This window comes from Pipistrellus kuhlii, unplaced genomic scaffold (assembly GCF_014108245.1).
Source record: "Pipistrellus kuhlii isolate mPipKuh1 unplaced genomic scaffold, mPipKuh1.p scaffold_m20_p_10, whole genome shotgun sequence".
NCBI lineage: Eukaryota > Metazoa > Chordata > Mammalia > Chiroptera > Vespertilionidae > Pipistrellus > Pipistrellus kuhlii.
The window spans coordinates 15583500-15606988 of record NW_023425405.1 but is presented as its reverse complement, the minus strand read 5'-3'; the positions used below and the strand labels follow the sequence as shown (position 1 = coordinate 15606988).

General features: G+C 41.1%; 1 protein-coding gene across 1 annotated transcript; it reads right to left on the bottom strand.

Annotated features, from left to right (window-relative positions):
* Positions 1–3186: 3186 nt before the first annotated feature.
* LOC118712998 (leucine-rich repeat and guanylate kinase domain-containing protein-like) lies at positions 3187–23042 on the bottom strand. Its single transcript, XM_036427360.2, has 5 exons — positions 22928–23042; positions 15791–15879; positions 14620–14733; positions 9070–9188; positions 3187–5373 (listed from the first exon to the last, which is right to left on the bottom strand). Exons 1-5 carry the CDS (start codon positions 22994–22996, stop codon positions 5231–5233), a joined length of 534 nt encoding a protein of 177 aa, XP_036283253.1. The 5' UTR covers positions 22997–23042; the 3' UTR covers positions 3187–5230.
* Between the last annotated feature and the right edge of the window lie 447 nt (positions 23043–23489).

Below are 23489 nucleotides of genomic sequence, written 5' to 3'. Positions count from 1 at the left end.
AAATGCCAAATAAAAAATCATAAGGTTTTGTGACTACTATATCTTAGTAATGGGATGTGCCTGGTTTACTGTAAAAGTGTATTTTATGTATCATTTACTGATTTTTTTTTGTCTTGACCTCTTACTTTGACTAAAATATCACTACTTGTTCATTTGTGTGGAAGCATTTCTGTTTATGTACAGCTAACTTTTCTACAGTCAGCAGGTAATCGAGAGGAAGGCAGGAGGGAAGGAGAAAGGAAGAAGAGAGAGAGAGCAGCTAGAGAAAAAAGAACAGAAACTCAATCACTGTAAGAAGTTTTTAAAAAAAAAAATATAACAGTATGAGTAAGTTGAAAAAAACACACAACAAAAAGGAAAATAAGTGATTTGATTAATATGATTAATATGATTGAATTCATACATACCTCAAACTTCTGTGCCTTACAAGGAAAACACCTTCTTTTGTATACTCATTCAGAGTAAAACTTACCATAAACCAGAGATTAAGTGAAGCTTGTTTTTCCAAAGAAGTTTATCTGCCAAAAATTTAAAGCAAATCTCACACTAAATAGTGAAGCTTTAGAAATATTCTTTAAAAGTCAGAAGTGGATAAGGATGCCAACTATCATTGCTTCTATTCAGCATTGTATTGGAGCTTCTTTCCAGAACAGTTTTCACACAGAAAATAAATAAATAAATAAATATTGTAAATAAATAAATAAATAAATAAAATAAAAAAGAAGAAATAGAATAATAGGAATGGAAAAAAATCATTGTCATTCTTTTGGTAGTATTATCTGGATGGAAATCTTGAAATTAGCTACAAATATGCTGTTAGAATTAATACACATGATATTTATAGGAATGGACCACATTCTATACACCAGTCACAGAAAATATAATCTTAAAGAATTTTCTATTTACAATAACCAAAAAAAGGCACATAGGCATAAGTCTCACTAAAGATAATTATACAACTGTGTAAAGGAATTAAAGAAAAACTACACAAATGAAGCATTTTACAGAAAGGGAGATACAATATAAAAAAGATAAGCCTCCCCAAACTTAGGAATTAAATGTAATTCTAGTAAACTCCAAGTAAGTGCTTTGCAAAGTGTGATAAACAAATTCTAAAATTACTTGAAAAGAAAATATGAACAGCCAAATTAATTTTAAAGACTATCAAAGGGCACGACTTGTCTACCATGTTTTAAGTCTTATCATCAATGAACTGCAAATAAAAGAGCAGCACGGAGGGCCCAGAATCAGACCCATTCACTTATGGAAACAATACACGAGAGGATTGGTCTTCCAGATTAGCGAAGAAAGAGATGGAACCCCTGGAAATACATCTGAGACCTACCCCACTCTGTGCACAGAAGTCCATCCCAGGTATTGCATAGGCCTAGATGGGAAGAGCAAAACTTTTTTTTTTTTTTTTAAGAAAGCATTTAGAATCCTATCTAGAAGACTAAATAAAAATTCAGAGGACACAAAAAGTACAAACCATAAAGAAAAAGATTGACACATTTGGCCATGTTAAAAAATATTTATTCATTAAAAAAGAACACTTTTAAAAGTGGAGAGACAAGAGGCAGCCTCGGAAAAGACATCTGCAATACACATAGTGAACTAAAAGATAATAACTAGAATATGTAAATAAATACTGTAAATTAATAAAAATAATTTAATTAAAACTAGGTAAAAATAGGCAATTCACAGAAGAGAAGCCATAAGCTGCTAATCATCTTATAAAAAAATGTTCAAACTTACCAGTAATTGGGAGTTAAACACTACAATAAGTTTACATTAACAGCCACTGGGCGAGCAATAAAATGACTGTCAATTCTGCTTGTGCATGAAAATGTGGAAAATGGAAAGTTACATGTTGGTGAGGGCATATTAGGGTAACCATATAGCAATATCTGGTAAAGTTAAGATCTGTATCCTATAACACATCAATTTAACTTCTAGACAAGAATATTTTAGATGCATCCTTTGAAGTATAAAAAAAAAAAAAAGTGGAAACTAGCATTCATCACCAGGAAAGTGAATAAATTGTGGTTTATTCTTACAATGGAATATTGCATAGCAGGGAGAATTAAAACAATCTACATGGATTAATCTCATAATGTTTAGAAAATAGTTGATTGCTGAATATACACGGAAGAGAAAGTCCCCGATTTAAACGATTCAATTTACAATTTTTTTAACTTTATGATGCTGCCACAGCAATGTCCATTCAGTACAAACTGGCCAGGCTAAGCTTCGTTCAGCAGGTTAGGGGTATTAAAAGCATTTTCAATTTACATTTTCAACTTAAAATGGGGTTAGCAAGATGTAACCCCATTAAAAACCAAGGAGCACCTATATAATATGAATATATTATAAAAGTATATGTGGTTTAGAGATAGAGACATATACATTAAAGTCCTTATCAAATTGAGGAAGGCATTCTCTACTCCTGAATTTTTATCATGAATGGAAGTTGGACTTACGAATGCTTTTTCTGCATCAACTGATGTGACCATCGGTTTTTCTTGTTTAGCCTGTTATTATAGTGGATAACATTGGTTGATTAAAATATTTAAGAAATCTTGTCATCCCTGGGATAAACCCCATCTGATTATGACGTATAATTCTTTTTCTGGATGACTGAAATTTCCTTGTATTTTGTTAAGGATCTTTACAGCTAATAGTATATCCATGAATGATATTATCCTTCTTTCTTTAGACTGCTTGTCTAATTTTGGTATCAGGGTAATAGTGGCCTCATTGAATAAGTTGGGAAGTATTCCTTCTATTGCTATTTTCTGGGAGAGACTGCATAGAATTGGTGTGAATTCTTCTGTAAACATTTGGTAGAATTCTCCAGGGAATGCATCTGGGCCTGGGGATTTCTTCTTCAGAATTATGAATTCTGTAATACATTTCTTTAATATCTTTAATATAATTATAGAGTCATTAGAGGCCCAGTGCACGAAATTTGTGCACACAGGTGGTCCCTCAGCCCCGCCTGCGCCCTCACACAGTCTGGGAGCCCTCAGGGGATAAACAGGCCTAAGCCAGCAGTCAGATATCCTTAGTGCTGCTGCGGAAGTGGGAGAGGTTCCTGCCACTGACGCTGCACTCGCCAGCCGTGAGCCTGGCTTCTGGCTGAGCAGTGTTCCCCCTGTGGGTGCACACTGATCACCAAGGGTAAGTCCTGCATTGTGTGTCTGCCCCCCCCGTGGTCAGCGCATGTCATAGCGACTGGTCGTTCCACCATAGGTCAATTTGCATATTAGCGTATTATTATATAGGATTCAAATTATTACCTAGGGGTCGGCAAACTGGTGAACGAGGAAGTTTAGAATCCCCACTAGGCCTTCACTGAGACCACCTTGGCTGGGAGGGAAGGGGCACTCCTCTCTCCTCTGCACGGGCCCAGGTAAGGAGATGGTGGTGGAAGTGCTGGGTCTCCTCAGACCTTCTCTGATGCCACTGATGGTAAGGGGAGGAGGTGCCTCATTACTACCAGGCAGGGAATGGAAGTCCGGGCTAAAGTAACTCAGTTACTGTCTATAAGCTTTCTCTCCTGCGAGGCTGCCGCCTTCCTTGTAGGTAGAGAGCGCAGGCTTTGTGCTGAAGTCTTTGTTGATGGCATGGCTAGTGTGTGAGGCCGCAGCTCTTCCAGCACCCAGCTCAGGGTAATTGAGGCAAAAGGAAAACCAGCACTGTGCTGTCACTCAGGTCCCGGCGTCTCTCTTCTCCCTTTTACCTCTCAGTCTTATGTTTGCTTTGTATGCATTTTCTAGGATTTTAGCTGTACTTAGAGAAACAAGGAAAAGTGCACGTCCTCCACATTGTCTGAAATTGTAACTGTTATATCTTCTATTGCATCTGAAATATTTCACAGTAATTTTTGAAAAGATGAGATGTTGCAGGTGAAAGTAACTATTCATTAAGATGTTTGGAGCACAAGGCCCACTCTCTGGTTTCCTACTTTCCCAGAGAGGACTACCTCCCCTTTCCTGCTCAGCCTGGTCCTCCTCCCCACATCCCACCCCCATTCCCTCCCACCAACCCTCAGAAAAGAACTGTGTCCAGCTCCTGCAGAGAACTGGGCTGTGGAAGACAGATGAGGGCAAGTCATGGTACATCCACATCCCAGCCAGGGGGGAGGGAATAAATTAAAGGGGGTTTGGATATGTTAAAAGGGGGAGTCATTAGAGGGTTTTGTTATTTAAAATATGTAACAATTAGTGCAGCATTACTGAAGGCTCCTGCCCCAAAGAGAGACCATTTACCAACCCAGTGGATGTGTTGCAATATTTTAACAACCAGGATAATCTTACTTGACACATATCAGCTGAATGCCAGTCTTACCTGTAACTTCTCCATATTTTCTTTCTGCAAACACTAGTAGCAAGTAGTGAGACCATAAAGATTATTAAAACATTTCTAATGGCAAGCAATACACGATCAGAGTCAGGAAAGGGTGAAATAAAAAATCTCTCATACTTTTTATTCCTTCATATTGCTAAAGCTAGTCAAGAACCATGAAAATTCCCTTAATTAACTCCCTTTGAGAGATGCAATTGATATCATGTTTGGCACAGCTAAGTGGAACTCTACAATCCTGTCATACTCAGAAGAATAAAAATATTTCAATTCCCTAGAATATACACTAAGGTTATAAATGGACACAGTGATATTTCAAGAGCACAATCCCAGGTGGATATATCGAAAAATCACAGGGTGGAATAAATGGTGATGGAAGGAGATCTGGCTTGTGGTGGTGAATTCACAGTACAGTGTTCAGATGGTGTGTTGTGGAGTTGGGCACCTGAAACCTGTATAATTTTGTTAATCAGTACATTCATTCAACAAAAAGAAACAAAACACACACACACACACACACACACACACACACACACACACAAAATAAAACCAAAATCACATTGCACATAGCAACACAGAGATCCTGGGAGACTTTGCCATCAGATCTCTTCAGGCAGGAAGCAGCTGGAAAAGTGATTAATGGCTGTGGGAAAAACAAATTCCTTTTCTAAAAGTTAAGAATAACTTATATTAAAAACAAAACACTATTCAGAGAATCACAAAAGAAATTGATTGAGAGAATTAAGGCATACAGGACATTCTTTTGTAGGTAGTTGGCTGTGCAAGGAGCAGCCAGGATCCATGGCCAGGCGAGACACAGGAACTGGACGTGATCTGAGCAAGGTTTCCATGTCAGTATACAATGTCAAGAACTGTTGTACTTCCGGCCCTGAGGGATTGGAGGGAGGGACGGTTTGATGTTGGAACCTGGGTGAGTCATGAGTGATATCGTGTGTCTTCTGTGTTGCAAATACACCTTTTCATATTGGAGTGACATCTTGTGTGGTGCTATAAAACATGAAGAAAGATACAGTACATATAGTTAACACCTTGCTACACTAAACAGAGAAAATAAGCATTGCATGATGTAAGCACCAGAATAATAATTTTAACCAACTTTAAAAAATATATGATATTCAAACAGGAAAAACAGAGGGTGAGGTTCAGAATATATCATGTGTGATTGGACAAGCCTTGGGCCGTGTAGACTTGCACAACCACCAGGAGGTTGCTATAGCAAGTAATTCCTATGCTGCTCTTCTTCGCTGCTCCTAACCATGGTAACAGTGACCTGCATCATATCCTTTCACAATCATGCATAAGTAGGCTTAGCATACGCATGTGTGCATGTATTCATACACACACATACACACACGCACACGCACGTATGCACACACACCTTATAGTCCTTCCTAGAGAAACCTCATCTATTGCCCTCTAAGGTTGTCTGTTTGCCAAGGATGAAGACTCCAAGGGTGAACCATGGAGCTAGGTTCCTTTGAGAACATATTAAGCAAGAGGAGTTTGGACGATAGAGACTGAAGGCAGATGCATGGTGGCCACAAAAGAAGCCAAATTCTCCCCGGGGAGAAAGCAGTGGAGTAGGGGCTGAGAAAGTGAGGCAGAGCATTATATATCTTTTTTTTTTTTATTGATTTTATTTTTACAGAGAGGAAGACAGATGGATAGAGAGTTAGAAACATAGATGAGAGAGAAACATTGATCAGCTGCCTCTTGCATACCACCTATTGGGGATGTGCCCGCAACCAAGGTACATGCCCTTGAGCAGAATCGAACCTGGGACTTTTCAGTCTGCAGGCTGACGCTCTATCCACTGAGCCAAACCAGTTTCAGCAAGGCAGAGCATTCTAATGGGAGTCAGAAGATGGAGGGACCTATATCATAAGATCTCTATGTCATAAGATCAATGACAGTGAGAAAAGTACTGGAGACAAAAAATACTGTCACTTAAAAAAATGCAAGCAAAGATTTACAAACCAGTATACCTGACGCTAAACTTTATTAAATTCGAGTTTATTAATGAAATCATGTCCACGCACGGTTCTTAGGCCTGGCTAGTGATCGGAGCTATCAGGACCTTCTGGCTGCCAGCTGGGGCCTCCCTTCCCCAGCTGTTGGCTGCTGGCCAAGGCTTTCCTTCATTGCTTGCCTCCTCCTGGTGGTCAGCGCACATCATAGTGAGCGATTGAACTCCTGATCTCCTGAACTCCCAAGGGGACAATTTGCATATTAGGCTTTTATATCAAGGTGATTTTACAAATTGTCTCACCCCCTTCCCTGGTGGGTTGAAGTACAATAGAGAAGAAGGAAGGCCTAGTCCCCAGTTCCCTCCTGAGAACCAGAGGTAGAGCAATGTTCTCACCTGTCTGGGTCTGTCTGATTGGTGACTGTGTGACTAAACTGAGTTCAAAGTGATATAGTTGGAATCTAAGCCTAGAGGAGCCACAGGAAACCATGGAAACCACAAGGGGGCAATAGACACACAGATGCCTGGGGCAAGAGATTACTGATTGAGGAATATAATAGAATAGCTAAGAAGAAACCCGAGTCTCTTAGGAAAATTAAGGCATTTTTTAAATCACCTGTGTATAAGGAGGAATTGGGGAAAAAGCCCATGGGAAGTGCATGTCCAGAAAAGGACTGAAAAGACCCTAAGCCTTCATGCTGGGCTGATCCTGGGCCCCGTAAATGCCCTGCTAATTGGTCAAGGTCTCCCCGTGCATGGAGCCAGTCTGCAAACTTGGGAAGGAGGCTGCTTTTTCAAATGCCAAACTTTCGACAAAAGATGTAAGGAAACAGGAAAACATGGCCCATTCAAAGGAATAGAGTAAGTCTCCAGAAACCATTACTGAAGAAACTATCACAGACTTCTGCTACATGTTTAAAAATTTACATTCATAATACCTTGTAGGTATCTAGCACTTTGCTTCTTACTTACACCATATTCATCTTGTCTTGTCCTGTATGTTTATATTATATGTTACATTATAAGATACATTTATTACAATAATATGTAGAATGTAGGATATATACTATACTTCTGTAGGAGCGATATTATTATTCCCAAGGCTGATTTGCCCAACAGCAGACAGCCAGACAATAGTAGAAATGGAACCAGAACCCAGATCCTCCTGATTCCTAACCCAATGTTCTTTCCATGGTACCACCCGGCAGGCAACAGCCCCACTTTGCTCTGTTTGGCCAGGCTATGACTGGAACAAGGATACGGGCAGAGGAGACACGAGATGGGACAGGTCAAGGCCTTCTGTCCAGTGGGAAATGGGACATTATGGGCTGTGGTGACATGCTTGGTCCAGGGCCCCTGGGTACTCTTAGTCACTAGAGTGGCTAGACATTGTCTTCAAGGGGTTCCTAGCATACTTCCCACTCCTATATAATGACATGAAGTGTCTACTTGAGAATTTGGGATTATTTCTCGGAACTCTGGTCCTGGGACTCTAATCCTTATTGCTTATTACTCTCTCTCATGTGTAAAATCCTTGAAGATATCTTATCTCAGCCAGCTATCCTGGATTTAACTACAGCAGAGGTTAGAACAGTGGTCGGCAAACCGTGGCTCGCGAGCCACATGCGGCTCTTTGGCCCCTTGAATGTGGCTCTTCCAAAAAATACCATGGCCTGGGCGAGTCTATTTTGAAGTGGCGTTAGAAGAAGTTTAAAAAATTTGGCTCTCAAAAGAAATTTCAATCATACTGTAGATATCTGGCTCTGTGGACTAATGAGTTTGCCGACCACTAATGGGTTAGAAGATGGCTGTTTTAGGAACCTCTTCCTTCCTGTATGTGTCCTCTTGTCCCTCTTTGGCAACCTAACAGGTCTATATTCTGCTTCTGGTTCCCCTGTTCACCTGAGCAAGTGGGGATCCTCACCTGCGGCTTCTGGACTCAGGCAGAACATCCCACCCCCACCTCAGGCTCCACACAGCGGCTCCCTCTTGGCCTCCGGGTCCTAGGGAACTCCCGAGATCTCCTCTTTCCCCCATCAGTCGCACACAGAACCCGGCGTCCAACCCGACACTGGGTTACTTTCCCACTTGCCCGTTTCCATCTCTAATGCTTCAATTGTCCTCACACTGTTCAAGGTCTTGACTCGTTGACATTTATGAACACTGCACTGAGCCTCGTGTTCAAAGACAAAAATGCAATGACCATCTGTCTGCACATGAAGATATGCATTCACATGTGTGTTGGGGAGCAATGGGTAAAAAAGTGTGTGAAGTGAGGGGGGGGGGCGGTTAGACTGGGCCAGATCCTTCAAACCTAACAGCCTCAGGATTCTCCCGGAGCAGCCAGCAACCTGAAACCTTCCATGCTTCTCTTCACCTTCACTCAAAGGAGCCCAGCTTGTCAAAGGGGGGTCCCAGGTCATCTCTCCTCCAGAGAGCACCTGCCCCCTGCAAGTGGTATGGTCAGGGGGGAGGGACAGCAGCATCCTCTCTAAGTAGCTATATGACCTTGGGCACATTCCTGACCTTTCTGAAGTTTGTTTCTCATCTATAACGATGTGAGACAAATAACCCACCCTACCTACCAGGAGAGGTTCTGACTTAAAACACTCATTTAGTTTTAAAAAAAAATCCATAACTGTGAGAAACAGGGTAGGAAATACATACAATTATAATATTACTATTTGTATGAGAATCAGATGTAAAACGACTCCTACCTTTAAGGGACTTATCATCCTTCGTATCACTTACTCCGGGAGACTCAAAAGGCAATTCTTTTAGCCACGGACAAGACTGAAACAATTCAGAATATTTCCCACCATGGGTATCCATGCTGCTTAAAATTAAAAAAAAAAAAAAATGAATGAATGATACCTGTTATTTGAAAAACTACTAATGGCCACGCAACCTATGCCCATCACTTCATTGGGTTACCTTTATCAAGTCCTCTCAGAAGTCTGCAAACAAGTCTCTGTTGAGCTCAAGTTTTCACTGGTATCTGTAGCAAGACCTAGATAGCAGCTGACATTGAGTACTGTGCATATTAGCATAAACGTCTCATCTCTTATACAAAACAGAACTGAGTACCTACAAAGAGCACAATGTTGGGATAGGTGCTGGAGCATGAAACTAGATAGGTCAGGCACAGGCCCTGATTTCTGGGACTTCAGAATCAAGTGCAACTAGGTACAGTGGGTCCTGCTATTTCAAGGAGAGAGAAAAGGACAGCATGTCAGGAAGCCTGATCTGGACCACACCCTGGGCATGTCTAAGCCTCTTTTGGAGGCTGTGATTTCATCCGGCTCTTAGGATGAGGTTGGGGTGTGGTCTGAATGCCTTGAAGTTCCTGCGTCTGGTAGTGCACTGCCTCCCACCCGGTTGCTCTCCTTGCGGGAATCACCTGCTCCTTGGCGATCTCTCAGGGGAGCCAGCCCTCCCTTCGTGGCTCATCCAGCAGAACACCACGAGTGGTCAAGCTCCATCCATAGCAAGGTTGGACATTATTTCTTGTATTGATTAATTAGCTTGTCTCCCATACTTTGTAAACTCTTTATTTCTTTTCCTCATTTATCCTTTGAAGATGTTCGTGTTTTCCATATCAATTTGTGTGTACTCTTTTTAAAAAAAAATATATTTTATTGATTTTGTACAGAGAGGAAGGGAAAGAGATAGAGAATTAGAAACATCAAAGAGAGAGAGTCATCAATCAGCTGCCTCTTGCACACCCCCTACTGGGGATATGCCTGCAACCAAGATACATGCCCTTGACCGGAATCGAACCCGGGGCCTTGCAGTCCCCAAGCCGACGCTCTATCCATTGAGCCTAACCGGTTTCGGCTGTGTGTACTCTTTATGTACTGAATGCCCACTCTTTTGTTGTACTTTAAAGAGCTTGCTGTTTTCCTTTTAATTTTATTTTAAAGCTAGAGAAACTTGAAATGTTTAAATCATAAAAAAATATATTCATCTTTTCATCTGTGATTTTCCCTCATTTCTCTAAAAAAATATTTCATTAGCACTTTAATCAACCCACCATATGAATATAGTTACAACTAAGTCATATTATACAGAAGGGCTTATCAAAAAAGCAACACTTCCCTGACTTTTCCTCCCCAGAACAATTCCACCACTATTTTCAGGTGTTTCATCTGTCAGATCTTCACCTTCATTTATTCTACTTAAAACCTCCACTTCTTGTTCCAACAACAACAGATGGTATATATTGACCTTCCACCTCCATGTCCTAAACTTTGTCCTTAGAGTTCCACTTTTCACTGTCAATGTTAAATTTTAGATTTAGCCGAAGGTTGAGTTAAAATGTTGAAAATAGGCGATTGCTTACTGCAGAGACCAGTAGTTGGCTGCGATTATTCTTTCTCCTCTATTATCCCAGGTAATGATTCCTATCTTTGTAAAAAAAATGCATTTCGAGGATCAACTTCAAGGAGACCTCCACTTGTTCACATTCCACATTTAAATACATACCTGGCAGTACAAGTTGAGTCTGTTCAAGATAAAGCCTGCCATTTAAATGTTAACCAGGATGATACTGGGTAGAAGTCTTGAGGTGATGTCTTCAGGTCAGGCTCTACTGCTGGAAGCACAGTTAGCTATCTGGGCCTGTCCTTGTCCCAGGAGGAAACGTAGTGGGTGACATGTCCAATGTGAGCTCAAGTTCACTGCCTGTGTGATGTATGAGTGGCAAGCAGAGGCTGCAGTTCCTGGGTGGTAGTTCATGGCTGGAATCCAGCACCAGCTCTCCTGGAAACACCTGCCTTTGCTGGACCTGAGCTCCCTATCAACGATAGCAAAGGCTAGGTGACACCAATATTCCTACCCAGAGATAGTCCAATCGCCTTGCACTCAGGGATTCTGCTTAGACATTTTGATTACTTGTTATCAACTGATAGCGAAGTCGAATTGCTTCCTTAATGGAGGAGATCACTCTTTTCATTTATTTATTTTTTTAATATATTTTATTGATTTTGTACAGAGAGGAAGGGAGAGAGATAGAGTTAGAAACATCGATGAAAGAGAGTCATTGAACAGCTGCCTTTTGCACACCCCCTACTGGGGATATGCCCACAACCAAGTTACATGCCCTTGACCGGAATCGAACCCGGGACCTTTCAGTCCCCAAGCCGACGCTCTATCCATTGAGCCAAACTGGTTTCAGCGAGGAGATCACTCTTGGACTGAATTCTTGTGTCTTTTGCTGGACAATAGCATTTGGAACCTCCTCTCTGAATGCTAGGCCCCTTCTGGTCGGACACCCAAGCTCCTAGAAGCTCTTGTTCCCCAATGTCTTGCTCACACACAGAGTTACTGAGCTTGTCCACAAAGCACCTCCTCGAGAAGGATAACCTTGGTGCAACCAATACTGCTCACACCTGGATATTCCAGGAACTGAATTTCTCTACTCCTGGCAGTGGAGAAATGCCATTAAGCCAGCCTAGGATCTTCTCTCTAGAAGTAAAACTAGAGTGAGTTTGCCCCTTAAGTTCAGTCTCAGTTGCGATTATGTCTTATGGGCTAGACCTTTTATTCCAACCCATAGAAACATAAAGATGTTCTTCCTTCTTTAGTGAAAGACAATGACCCATAGTTTACGGCCAAACTCCTACAAATATAAATGTAGTATGTTGAAGGGAACATAGAAAGTAGCAAGAAAAATCTCAGTGGGTTTTAGTAATAGATGTGGTTGAATTGAAAAACACATAAATATTACCATACATGAAGGGTCAGACTTGAGTGACAAGTCCCTTTCACAGGGGCACAGATGATGTATACATAGCCCACTGCAGGCATTTTTGTTTTGTTTTTTCCTTCTGCTAGGGATTGAATGCTGTATTCCCTCCCCCAAATCCGTGTATTTCAACCCTAACCCCCAAAGTGACAGCACAAGTGGGGGACCTTTGGAGGTGACTCCGTCAGGAGCTGAAGCCCCCATGAATGGGATTGGTGCCCTCAAAAGAAGGGGCACGAGACAGCTGGCTTCCTCTCCCTGTTTTCCGCACTGTAAGGACACAGCAAGGAGACAACCACCTGCAAACCAGGAAGGGGACTCTCTCACAACCTGGCCACCGTGGTAACCTGACCGCAGACTTCTGAGCCTCCAGAGCTGTGAGAGGTAACTGTCTGTTAGTCGTGCCGTTCTGTCTGCAGCAGTTTGTTACAGCAGCCTAAACTGAGACATTCTTTCTCACTGGATTCCTCTCCACCTGCCTCACTGAACTAAAAACCCAGAGCTTCAATGAACCCCCAGAGAGCCACAGTTTCAGCACTGTCACAGAAAGCTCATCAGCTAATCACAATGCCAGAGTCTCTAGTATCTACTGAAAAGTGCAGATGGGGGCAGACCACTTAGAAGTGACAGTTATTTCTCATCATCAAATTAGTGAAGGAAACCCAAAGTGTTACAACAATAAAACCCAGACACGAAGGAAAGCATTACTCATTTCAGAATTCTCATTATGACACAGCACCATCATAAAAATATCCCTTTGTGTGGCAGGCTTTTAAAACAACTTTAAAAATTTATAGTAATGTTTTGAAAATTATAAAATGCTCATTATTGAAAATATACAGAAGAAGAAAGAAAATTAAAATTGGCTATAATCCCATCACTAAAACATAGTAACTGATGAAATTTGGGTATATTTCTTCCCAGTGTTATTTTTTTTTTCCTGTACTACACAAATATTTTTAGGCCTCTATTATGCTGGATATACATTTGCATTTGATTTTAAACATTTATCATTATGTTATAGGACCTGATTTATATGTAACTAAAACTTTTTAAACATATAGAGCATTATGAGAAACTCAATTGTATATAAAGACCAGTTCTTGAATATTTCATCAAATTCTCATGAAACTTTAATAGTTTTTAGGATATATTAAAAAATATGTCCTGTATAGACAATTTAGAAGTTACAGAAAAGAGATAAAGAATAAAAAGAACATAATTCTAGAGGAATAGTCACTTTTAACATTTGAATGTATTTCCTTCCAGTCAAACTTTTTGTCTAGTGTGTCACCATGTATTTAAATATGCCAGAGAGACTGCCAAACCCAGACCCCTTCTGGACAGTTCTTTCTGCAGTTCTCTGTCACTGCTCTGGCTATAGATGACTGGATAAGGATGGGTGCTTAACATGGGGGCAATCCACTCCTAAGCCAGCCTGTTACCCATGAGGGCCTGGCTAGAGACCTCTACCAAAGTGTGGCACCTCATAGTAAATGGTGATTGACTCAGCCAGCCAGATCCTAGCTGGGAATCTTGAGTTCAAGGCCTACAGAGCGATGGCCAGTTGTGGGAGGCCCAGCTGAAGAAGAAACAGAGTGCGGAGCATGCCCACCAAAACCAAGCACTAAAATCAGCAGCGGAGGGTCTGCTGTGCTCTACACGGAGTCCTCAACTTCCACACAGTCAGGTTTTCTTTTCTTTTCTTTTTACAGTATATTTTTATCGATTTCAGAGAGGAAGGGAGAGGAGAGCAGGACAGAAACATCAATGATGAGAGAGAATCATTGATCGGGCTGCCTCCTTCGCACTCCCTACTGGGGACTGAGTCCACAGCCAGGGAATGTGCCTTTACCAGGAATCGAATCATGACCTCCTGGTTCATAGGTCGATATTCAATCACTGAGCCATACCAGCTGGGCTGCATAGTCAGGTTTTGAATCACACTTTGTCATATTATGCTTTGGAATCCTGAAATGGCATTTTGTGTGTTGGACATGAACTAGTACTAGTAAACATTTTGATATATAGCATTTTACCAACCAGAGATGTTGACAGTAAATTACAAACACCAACTTTGGCTAATTTGAATATTACAAAGAGTTATTAAAAAGTTGTTGGGTTGTTTAGAGACTTGGTGGAAAACTAGAGACCCAGGCTTAATGAGGCAGAAACCAAGGTAAGGTAGGTGCCAAAACACAGCTGAGTCACGATACAGGAGGAGACTGGTAGACATCATTGCTTGTACTTCCCAGTAGAATCTGACTCTTCCACCTCTAACTGTCCCTGCATCATTTGGTCACTCCCTCAAGACGGAGAGTCCAGAGAGAAGCTTCCCATTGTATGAACCTAGCTTACATGCCTGTATCCTCCCTACAGGACCAGCATCCCCTCCTTCAAATTCCATGGGGGCAGGTGGGGCTCCCCAGAATCAGTATGTTTTTAAAGCTTAGGGACGAGTGCCATGAGCTTAACTGACCAGGAGAAAATAACCGCTTCCAGCCAATAAAACTCAACTCACCTCCACCCATGTTTAAATGGAATTTTAAAAGACTCTTCACAAATCTCAAAAATTTTCTGTAGTTCCGAAACTGAGGCATAATGTGTATTGTCGAGGGGTGCCGGTACTGAACCCCTGAAATTAGAAATAACAAAAAATGTAAAGAATTGTGTGATGATACCAAGCATTACAAAACATCTAATGCCTAAACACTGACTATTACATTCCACATAAGTGCAAATATCAATAAAACCCACTCATAAACAGGCGCCTCAAAGCTGGCAGTATTACATTCTAATTTGTAGATTAAGCAAATTTGTATTGCTGTAAATATTCCTTATCCACGAAACCAAATTATTTTTCTACTGACCAGTATGTATTTTATTATAAACCCTAGTCTACCAGTTATGTGAGGCCCAGCAATATACCAGTGACTATAAAAATGGAAATCGATATTTTCCATTCTTTTGTAATCTAATGCTTTGAAATAATAGGAGACTAAAATATTTCTAAAAATTCTGATATTATACTCTCACCTGAAATTGAGTTTAAAATATTCCTTTTTTCCTCCTTCTATACTAGTCTGTTTCCCCAGAGTGACTTGAAAGAATCATTAACCATTTTTAGGGAATAAATCCTACAGCTTGCCATTTATCCCTGACCTGCTAAATAGAGTTGCTGTGTGCACAGTAGCTCAATGGCATAAAAATGCATGCAAATCCAAAGCACCTGTCTGTCCCATCATGACCCCTTTGGAGCTCTGCTGGTCGGAGGTCATACAGGCCCAGTTGCACCTGTTCTGTGGACCACTGCCTATCATCTGGCCACCACCCTCCTAACCCCCAGAAGAATTTAGTGTGAATCCCGCAGCCTGTCCTGTGGATCAGACTATGCAAAGAGAGCTTCCCTGTATGGGGAACATTAATCACATTTTATAGAGCAGACAAATAGACAAATGTATTATTTATATTGGTTAAAACTTTTTCAACAGATAGCTTACAATTATAGACAATAAAAAGAACTATGATTTGAAATAAATTTAAATGGCCGTTTTATTCTGAATCCCTGAGTTCCTTTTCATAAAGAGGTCCAAGTTGATGTTGATCATTTAGGATTCATTTGCTATATATTTCGATACTAGAAAAATCAATCTAAAGATGCCCAGGTATAAATAAAGGTGATAAATCGCTACCTTTGAAACAGGAGTGTAAAATGAGGAGGTGTCTTCCCCATTAGGGCCTGCCGGGCTGCCTCGTACTGTCTCTCTACAGAACTTTCTTCCTACACAAGAAATATGATCAGAAAATTATACTGATGCTAAAAACATGTCAAGTGAGTAAAAGACCTATAGTCATTCTCTTCTTACTACAGATCGTCAAATACATACATGAAAAGAAAAAGGAAAAATACATAGGCCTAAAACACAATTGCTATTTGTTCAGTGGAGGGAGGGGGGGATAACTTTATAAATAAAACCAGAATACTTTTTATGGAGACTTCAATTTAATATATAAATATATGACATCTGAATAATAATGTGGGAAACTTTATTAATATTTCATATTTATACTTTTATCATTCCAATGACGTTATCTCTCAAGATTATTATTGTTCTTTTAGTTTTCCCAGATGTTACACAGAGTAACAGACTGGCTCTATCCAACAATGTTGATGCATGATCTGGGAACAGGACAAATTGGGATGTCTTTCTCCTGTATTTTACCAACATCACTGTTGCCATCACTAAATCTTTAGTAAGCATTTGATGGGGATTCAGAGATATAAAGACACAGTCTCAGCATTCAAAAGGTGTATAACCTGGTGGCAAAAGGCGATTTAAAAAGATGGAGAGAAAAGGAAAAGATAGCTTATGCTGTTGTCCAAACATCACGTGTGTTTACACACAGACTGTCTGATGGAGGGTGGGCCTGCTCCACCCTCTGGGCCAGTCCGTGCCCTGGATTTCTTCATTTTGGCCGAACTTAACACATAAAATTGTGAACTGACGGAAATATAAATTGGCAAGCGCTTATTCATTTTACATAAAAAAAAACCTATGCATTGATAAAGGGATTTATATGAACATTTATTTAAATGGCAAGTGCATTTAAATGACACTAATATTTGCTTGCAGTACCTTAATCTGAAATAAACCTGTTTTTACTTTAATGCCATGACCAGGCTATTTTATAAATTGATATTCTATTAAAATCGTACAGGAAATAACCACAAACAAGCACGTCAGCGGAAGGACCCGGGCTATCGCTATGGTGATGAGCCCACAACTCCAGGCTCCCCACCTGCTTAGCCTTGGGGGCTGGCATAGCTTTGAGAGTTTGCCCGTCTTCGAGGGCATTTTTAAGACCCAGTTTTAAGGATCAAGTTGGTGTGATTGAAAAGACATGTTGGCATCTGCAGGGGTGGCTCTGCTCGGCCGGACACCAAGACTGACGCGGAGAGCATGTCCGGGCAGCATCTCCACCCGGAGACCGGAAGTCCCCCATACCCCCTGCACACGCACACACACCTTAGCACAAAGCAGGGCCTCAGCAAATACTTTTAATGCAAATTATGTAAATTTGTGAGGATAAGTTTACTACTTTCTATAATCTGGATTTTGCAATCAGCTGTGGCTGGCCCAAGAAATTCTAGGTCAAGCTTTTGGATTTGTTCCTTAGAAACCATGACATATGAGAGCTACTGTGAGGACATGGCTCTCAGGTTCTGGTTTGATTGCCAGGACTTTTCGGTGTTTCCCTGACCATCAGCTCCGTGGTTCTGTGTAAGCAGGAGGGAGGGGTCTCAGATGGGATAGGAAAGGATCACACTTTTAAATTTCACCATTTAAAAACTATATATTTAAGCAACTCCATGCTATGTCTATATTGTTTCATATTGCTATAAAATTACTACATATTTCCCAAATATGCTGCCCTACTCTCATGTTAATTTATTCTTCTTCCTCGAATCATTCTATACTTGTATATGCATTTCTATCGTGATTTCATTCCATACCATCCTTGTTTCCCCCCTATATTGATGCTTCTTTTAATTATATCACGACTGGGACAATGGCAGTGGTAGTGGATGCATGGCTTTTGGATCTTCCAGAATCCCCGTATGAAAGCAGATATAGAAACCATATAGTAAAATAAAAAGATGTTTCAAGACATGTGTGAGAAAACAAGTTGACAAGGTATCACCTCAAGTTCCAAATACAAGCAGTAATAGCCTCCAAGACAGCATAGTACCGATTTCCAAGAGGAGGCTGAAGGAAGGACAGGACAGTGACTAAAAGAACTGAGAGCAGGAGGACCTCCAAAATAGCTCTGAGGTATTCACGGGACAGCACAGGCGGAGAATGTGGGAGCCCTAGCTGAAACACGGGAGGGGTTGTTCCACTCCAGTAGCAGCAAGAGAAAGGGTCCACAGTAAGTTCCGAAAGGAGCTGGGTCAACTGTGAATTCTTGAAACTGACCTACTGGGGTTCCCTTTCTAAGGGGGCCTCACGCTGAAGGAAAGCTGTGGGAATGGAATAAAATTATCGGGACAGAGTCAATAGAGACAAAGGAAAGAGCAAGTCTAGACCAAAGTGGGAGAGGGAAGCAGAAGCAGGGAATCTTGGGAAGGACGTCCTTTATATTTTATCACTCTTTGAAGAAACCTAAAAGCTTGAGAAAACGAATTTCACATAAAAATGAGAAATTTTCTGGTCAACCCCCAAAGTTATTATAAGAAAAAAGAGGCAAGAAGTAGGATAACACCTCTACATACGATGAAAGCTTGCTCATAAAACAGGTAAAATCCACATTCCACTATATCAAAATAAACTAAAAGGCATAAGACAGTGACACAACACCTAAGGGGAACAAATAAATTACAATGTTACAAACTCAGAAATGAGGTGACAGAACTCAGGAAAGACTTAGAAACAAGGGGGGGAAATCATCTTAGGGGGAAAAAAAAAAAACTAAACTAGAAAGCCTATCGGAGGGAATGAGCACAACCAATAATGTCTTAAGTAGAAAGTAAATGGAGAGAAGATTTTAAACTAAAAATAAATAAATAAACCAAAAGGATTCAAGAGAAAAATGACAAATATTTAAGACAAAGAAGACCCAACACATAAACCATAAGATTCCTTGACAGAGTAAACCAAAACAAAGAAATAGGATAATCAAAACCTCACTGTCTTTATAGTTTAACTATAAAGTACACTGGTATAACATATCGTTAACAACTGGTAAGAGTTCAGGAAACACTCTTACTGTATCTTTTCTGTATCTACTACAGAATTAGCTTAGATAACAAAACAACTAGAAAGACATTTGCCTAAGTTCTAATAACCAGTATTACTAGGTATGTTTCTACAGATTTGAGATTTAAGACAAAAATGAAAATTTAGGGGAGGTGTATAATGACTATATGCTCTGACAGTGCAGCTATAACACAATAAAAAATTGGGTGCTGGTAATATTAGTATTGTTATCCTGAGACTCTTCTGTGTGTAATGGGTATAAAAATTAAAAAAATGTAATGACATATTATAATTTTATCGTCTTCTGTCTTTCAGAATCAGGATTCTCAATGTGGCAGAAAAAAATATATGTGCTAGAGAAGAAGATAGATAAAAATCCTGAAGTCTTGAGCCTGAATTGGAAATGTTAACTTGAACTCATGAATGATTTTATCTATCCACAAAAGAGGTCTAGAAACAGTGACCATCCCAAGCAGATGGGTAGGGAGCAAAAGAGCAGAGAATATTGTAGGAGTCACGTGACAAGGACACAGGAGTAACCTGAAGAGGCCCTCACTGGCCAAAGGTACAATAAATTTCCATAAAGACAAAAGATGCCGTGGGTGGATACCCTTCAATATGATGTGCATAAATCAATACCATAAATGATATCTTACAGTTAATAGGTCACCAGCTTTTGTCTTTAAAAAAAGCACTTGGATGGCTGATCTTGTATGAGCCACCCCACTTGGCAACCGGGCGGGCGGCAGGTCAGAGAAGCATTTCCTTCTACGTTACCCGGGCTGACAAACACGGCCCTGAGCTCTGTGCCCCGGAAAACGCACCGGAGGAGAAGAAAGTGCTTTTCTTTTGGAGTCAAAATAGCCTCTCTGAAGCTGCGTCATCTTGGATGAGCTCCCTGGGCTGACCTCCTCGCTGCTCTGAAAGGAAGTAGCACCACGTAGATGTGAGCGCCCAATATTTTGCCACCACAGACCCGCTGCTCACTGGGAACTTTATAAAATGTGCCTCCTTATCTGCCTCACACACGAATGTGCCAAGTTGGCTTTGAATGAATTGGCCATTCAGCATTTTTTTTTTTTTTTCTAAAGAACTGGCTTGGGGTAACTTGGCCTCCTTCACAGTAAGAGTGTCCCCTAAGGAGGTCAGAGGAACGTGTGGAAGAAACAGATACAGTTGAAATCCAGACAATCAAGCTAGTTCCAGAAGGCAAAGACCCAGTCACGGTAATTCCAGAGCAAGAAGTCTGCATAAGCCATCATAACCCCCACGGGTGCTCTCCGGGAGCCAGCCATGTGGAGGGGGTTGGGCTGCCCGCAGAGAGGGCCAGTGAGCACAGTGATATCTGACAAGTACAACACGAGAACATGGCTGCACAGGTGAGTGTCATACAAAAGCACTTCCCACTGTACATGCTTGTTATATGCTGTTTGCAGCAACAAGAAAAGGAGCTGTGCGTTTTTAACTCACACCTAAAAAGAAAATTCTGTTTAAGAAATAAGGCTGATTAAAATTATGTTTATAGTTTTCCAAAGAGTCTTTCAGAGATATTCAAATTAATGTGCTTTGGGAGTCATTCAGAAAAAGTAAATACCATTTAAGCTTTGAAGAAGAAATAAAGCAACAGAAGATTGTATAAGCAAGGAATGAGGAAACTGAGTACTTCATTACATTACTTAAATCTATATTATGGTCATATGCCTAGAAAGCACTGTATGTTGATAAACTATTGGAGTAACAAGAAAAGTGATGCTAACAATTTTGTTTTTTTTTCCAGACTTGAAGAACAAAGAATACTACTCTTGGACGTTTCTTTCTAAGAAAGACGAGTTAGTTGGGTGCTAAACACCCAGTGATCTTAGATACAAGGGACAAAAAACAGCTGTCAGTATGTCAGGAGTCAGTAAGACCGAGGTTCCCCATGCTCCATTAGCCCATTTTCTACTTATAAAACCGAGGCAGGCCCTCGCTGGGCGGCTCTGTTGGTTGGAGGCAACTAAATCTCTCTCTCTCTCTCTCTCCCTCCCTCCCTCCCCCTCTCTCTCCCCCTTCTCCTCGGTCTAAAAATCAATGAATATGTCCTCAGGAGGAGGAGAAAGAAGGAAGTAGTAGAAAAGCTATAGATACACTGCCTCACCCTACCCTTGAGAGGAGACCGGAGGGTGTCACTTCCAGACTAACCTTCTATAAGGACAGGCACCAGGTCCATCGTGTTCTAGTGTCATGAAGAGAGCCTGCTCAGCACGTACCTGTGCTGTACTGAAAAGCCAATCCAGACTGGCCTGCATGGTAGGAACTGCACACACCCAGGATGGGCAGAGATAGATGAATGAGTGAGAGGAAAAGAAGGGGAAGGAGAAGAGTAGAGGAAGGAAGGAGACGAAGAAGGGAATAAATATTGCCATTACATAAAAATCTAATTTATTTTTTCATATTGATGTCCGTATCTAATAACCTTGTCAAATGCACTTGTTTCCTAAATTTACATCAATCACCTCTTTATGTAACTGACATGTAACAAACAGTGTGTATGCTTCAGGCGAACAACAGCTGAGGGCCTGCCCCTTTCTGCCCTCCCCACGAACCACTATCACCATAACAACAGTTAACATTTGTTTTATGGTCAACAATTTAGAAAAAAATTCCATAAGCATTTGATATGAGACCTTTGTAAGGTAGATGCTACTAGCTTTACTTCACGAAGAGAATATGGCATCCATGGCAGATAAATGACTTATAAGAGAATCAAGGCAGACTAAAAATACACATGCACACACATGCGCGCTCTCTCTCTCTCTCTCTCTCTCTCTCTCTCTCTCTCACACATACACACACACACACACACACACACAAATGTACACTTGCCCAACCAGTTATGACATGACTCGCAAGGAATAGAATGGTTTCCTTAACACACAGACAAAAGCAGCCTCCTTATTTTGCATTCACACCTGACATACATGTATCTACAAACTATGCATGTGGAAAGAGTAGGAATGTTAGAAGGAAGGGGTGAGCCTGACAGACCTCACGTATAAGGTGAGTTCTGAGGCAGGTTTGCCTGATACTTTTCACCTGCAGGAGCCAGCCTGATTCTTTTTTTTTTTTTTTTAATATATTTTTATTGATTTTGTACAGAGAGGAAGAGAGAGGGATAGAGAGTTAGAAACATCGATGAGAGAGAATCATCAATCAGCTGCCTCCTGCACACCACCCACTGGGGATGTGCCCGCAACCAAGGTACATGCCCTTGCCCGGAATCAAACCCGGGACCTTTCAGTCCACAGGCCGATGCTCTATCCATTGAGCCAAACCGGTCCCGGCCAGCCTGATTCTTTTGACCACTGCCTATGGGCCTGACTTCAGAAGGTGATGCAGTTGTTTGTTGAGAACAGGCTGGGCTACGGAAACACATCCAAGGCGCTGACAACCGAAGCGAAAGTTCCATCGCCTCCACAGCTGCCACTGCAATGACTGAGGTCTCTCCGCGTTCCCAGATCATCACGTGCAAACTATCACAAACGAAAAGCGAGCACTACCTAACTGGAACGCAGTGCCAGTCCTGCATCCCATAGACTGACTTCTCCGAGTTCTCCGAGAATGGGGCAGGGTCTCGGGGACCTGGCCGGTTTAGATGCTGCTCTGTAATAACGCATGCACTCTGAGTGGACTCACTCTGACCACTCAGCACAAGAACGCCAACATTACATCCCAACAGCAAAGCAAGTCTCCCTGGGAAATACGCATTTTACAACCTTGGTTCTATTGTGCGTTCCTGTTCTTGCTAAACAGGAGAGCTGAGTGTTAGGGTTTTGACCAGGAGCCTAGGGGAAAGGCACTCATAAACTCTACACTGAACATTCTATTTTTAGAAGCGATGTCTACTATTAGAGATGCAGAAAGAGGCAAAAATAAATAAATAAATAAAAATAAATAAAAATACCCTTGTCTTTATGTGACACCAGTCAGAGAATAATCTTGGTGAAACTTATTAGCCTGCAAATATCAAGCCCTACTTTTGTCTGACACTATGTAACCAGTTGTGGCTTCACCCCATCTAGTCCTCCTTACCACTGGTGTCTTTTTGGTTGAAAATTTGGTCCATAATCTCATGAAGAAGTTTCTGTCTGTAGAATCCATAACATCACACGAAACAGCAGGTTTTTTAACTTTCCGTGAAAGTCTCTTAACATCTGATAGGGAGAAAACACACACCAAAGTTTAAAATAAAAGGCACAAAATAGGATAAAGGAACTTTCCGAAGTGAGGGAAATGTCTTATATCTGGATTTGCCCAAACACAACAGCCTAATGTTTAGACTGGACAATGGGTTCAAAGTATGAAGAGGAAGGGCATTTCAAGTATCTGGGGCAGAAGCTTCGAGGGCAGAGAGAGGGTGTGTCTAAAGCACCCGGAAGCATGCTTCACACACTGAATTAAGAAATCCAGGCGGGCTGAAGCAAGGAAAACTAAGATGGAGAGGCTGGAGTCTGTGCTCATTAAAAAAAAAATACACAAACACAAAAACCCTTTATCTTTAAAAAAAAAATCCTCATCTGAGAGTTATTATTTATTATGGATTTTAGAGAGAAGGGAGAGAGAAACGTCAGTGTGAGAGAGAAAAAATTGATGG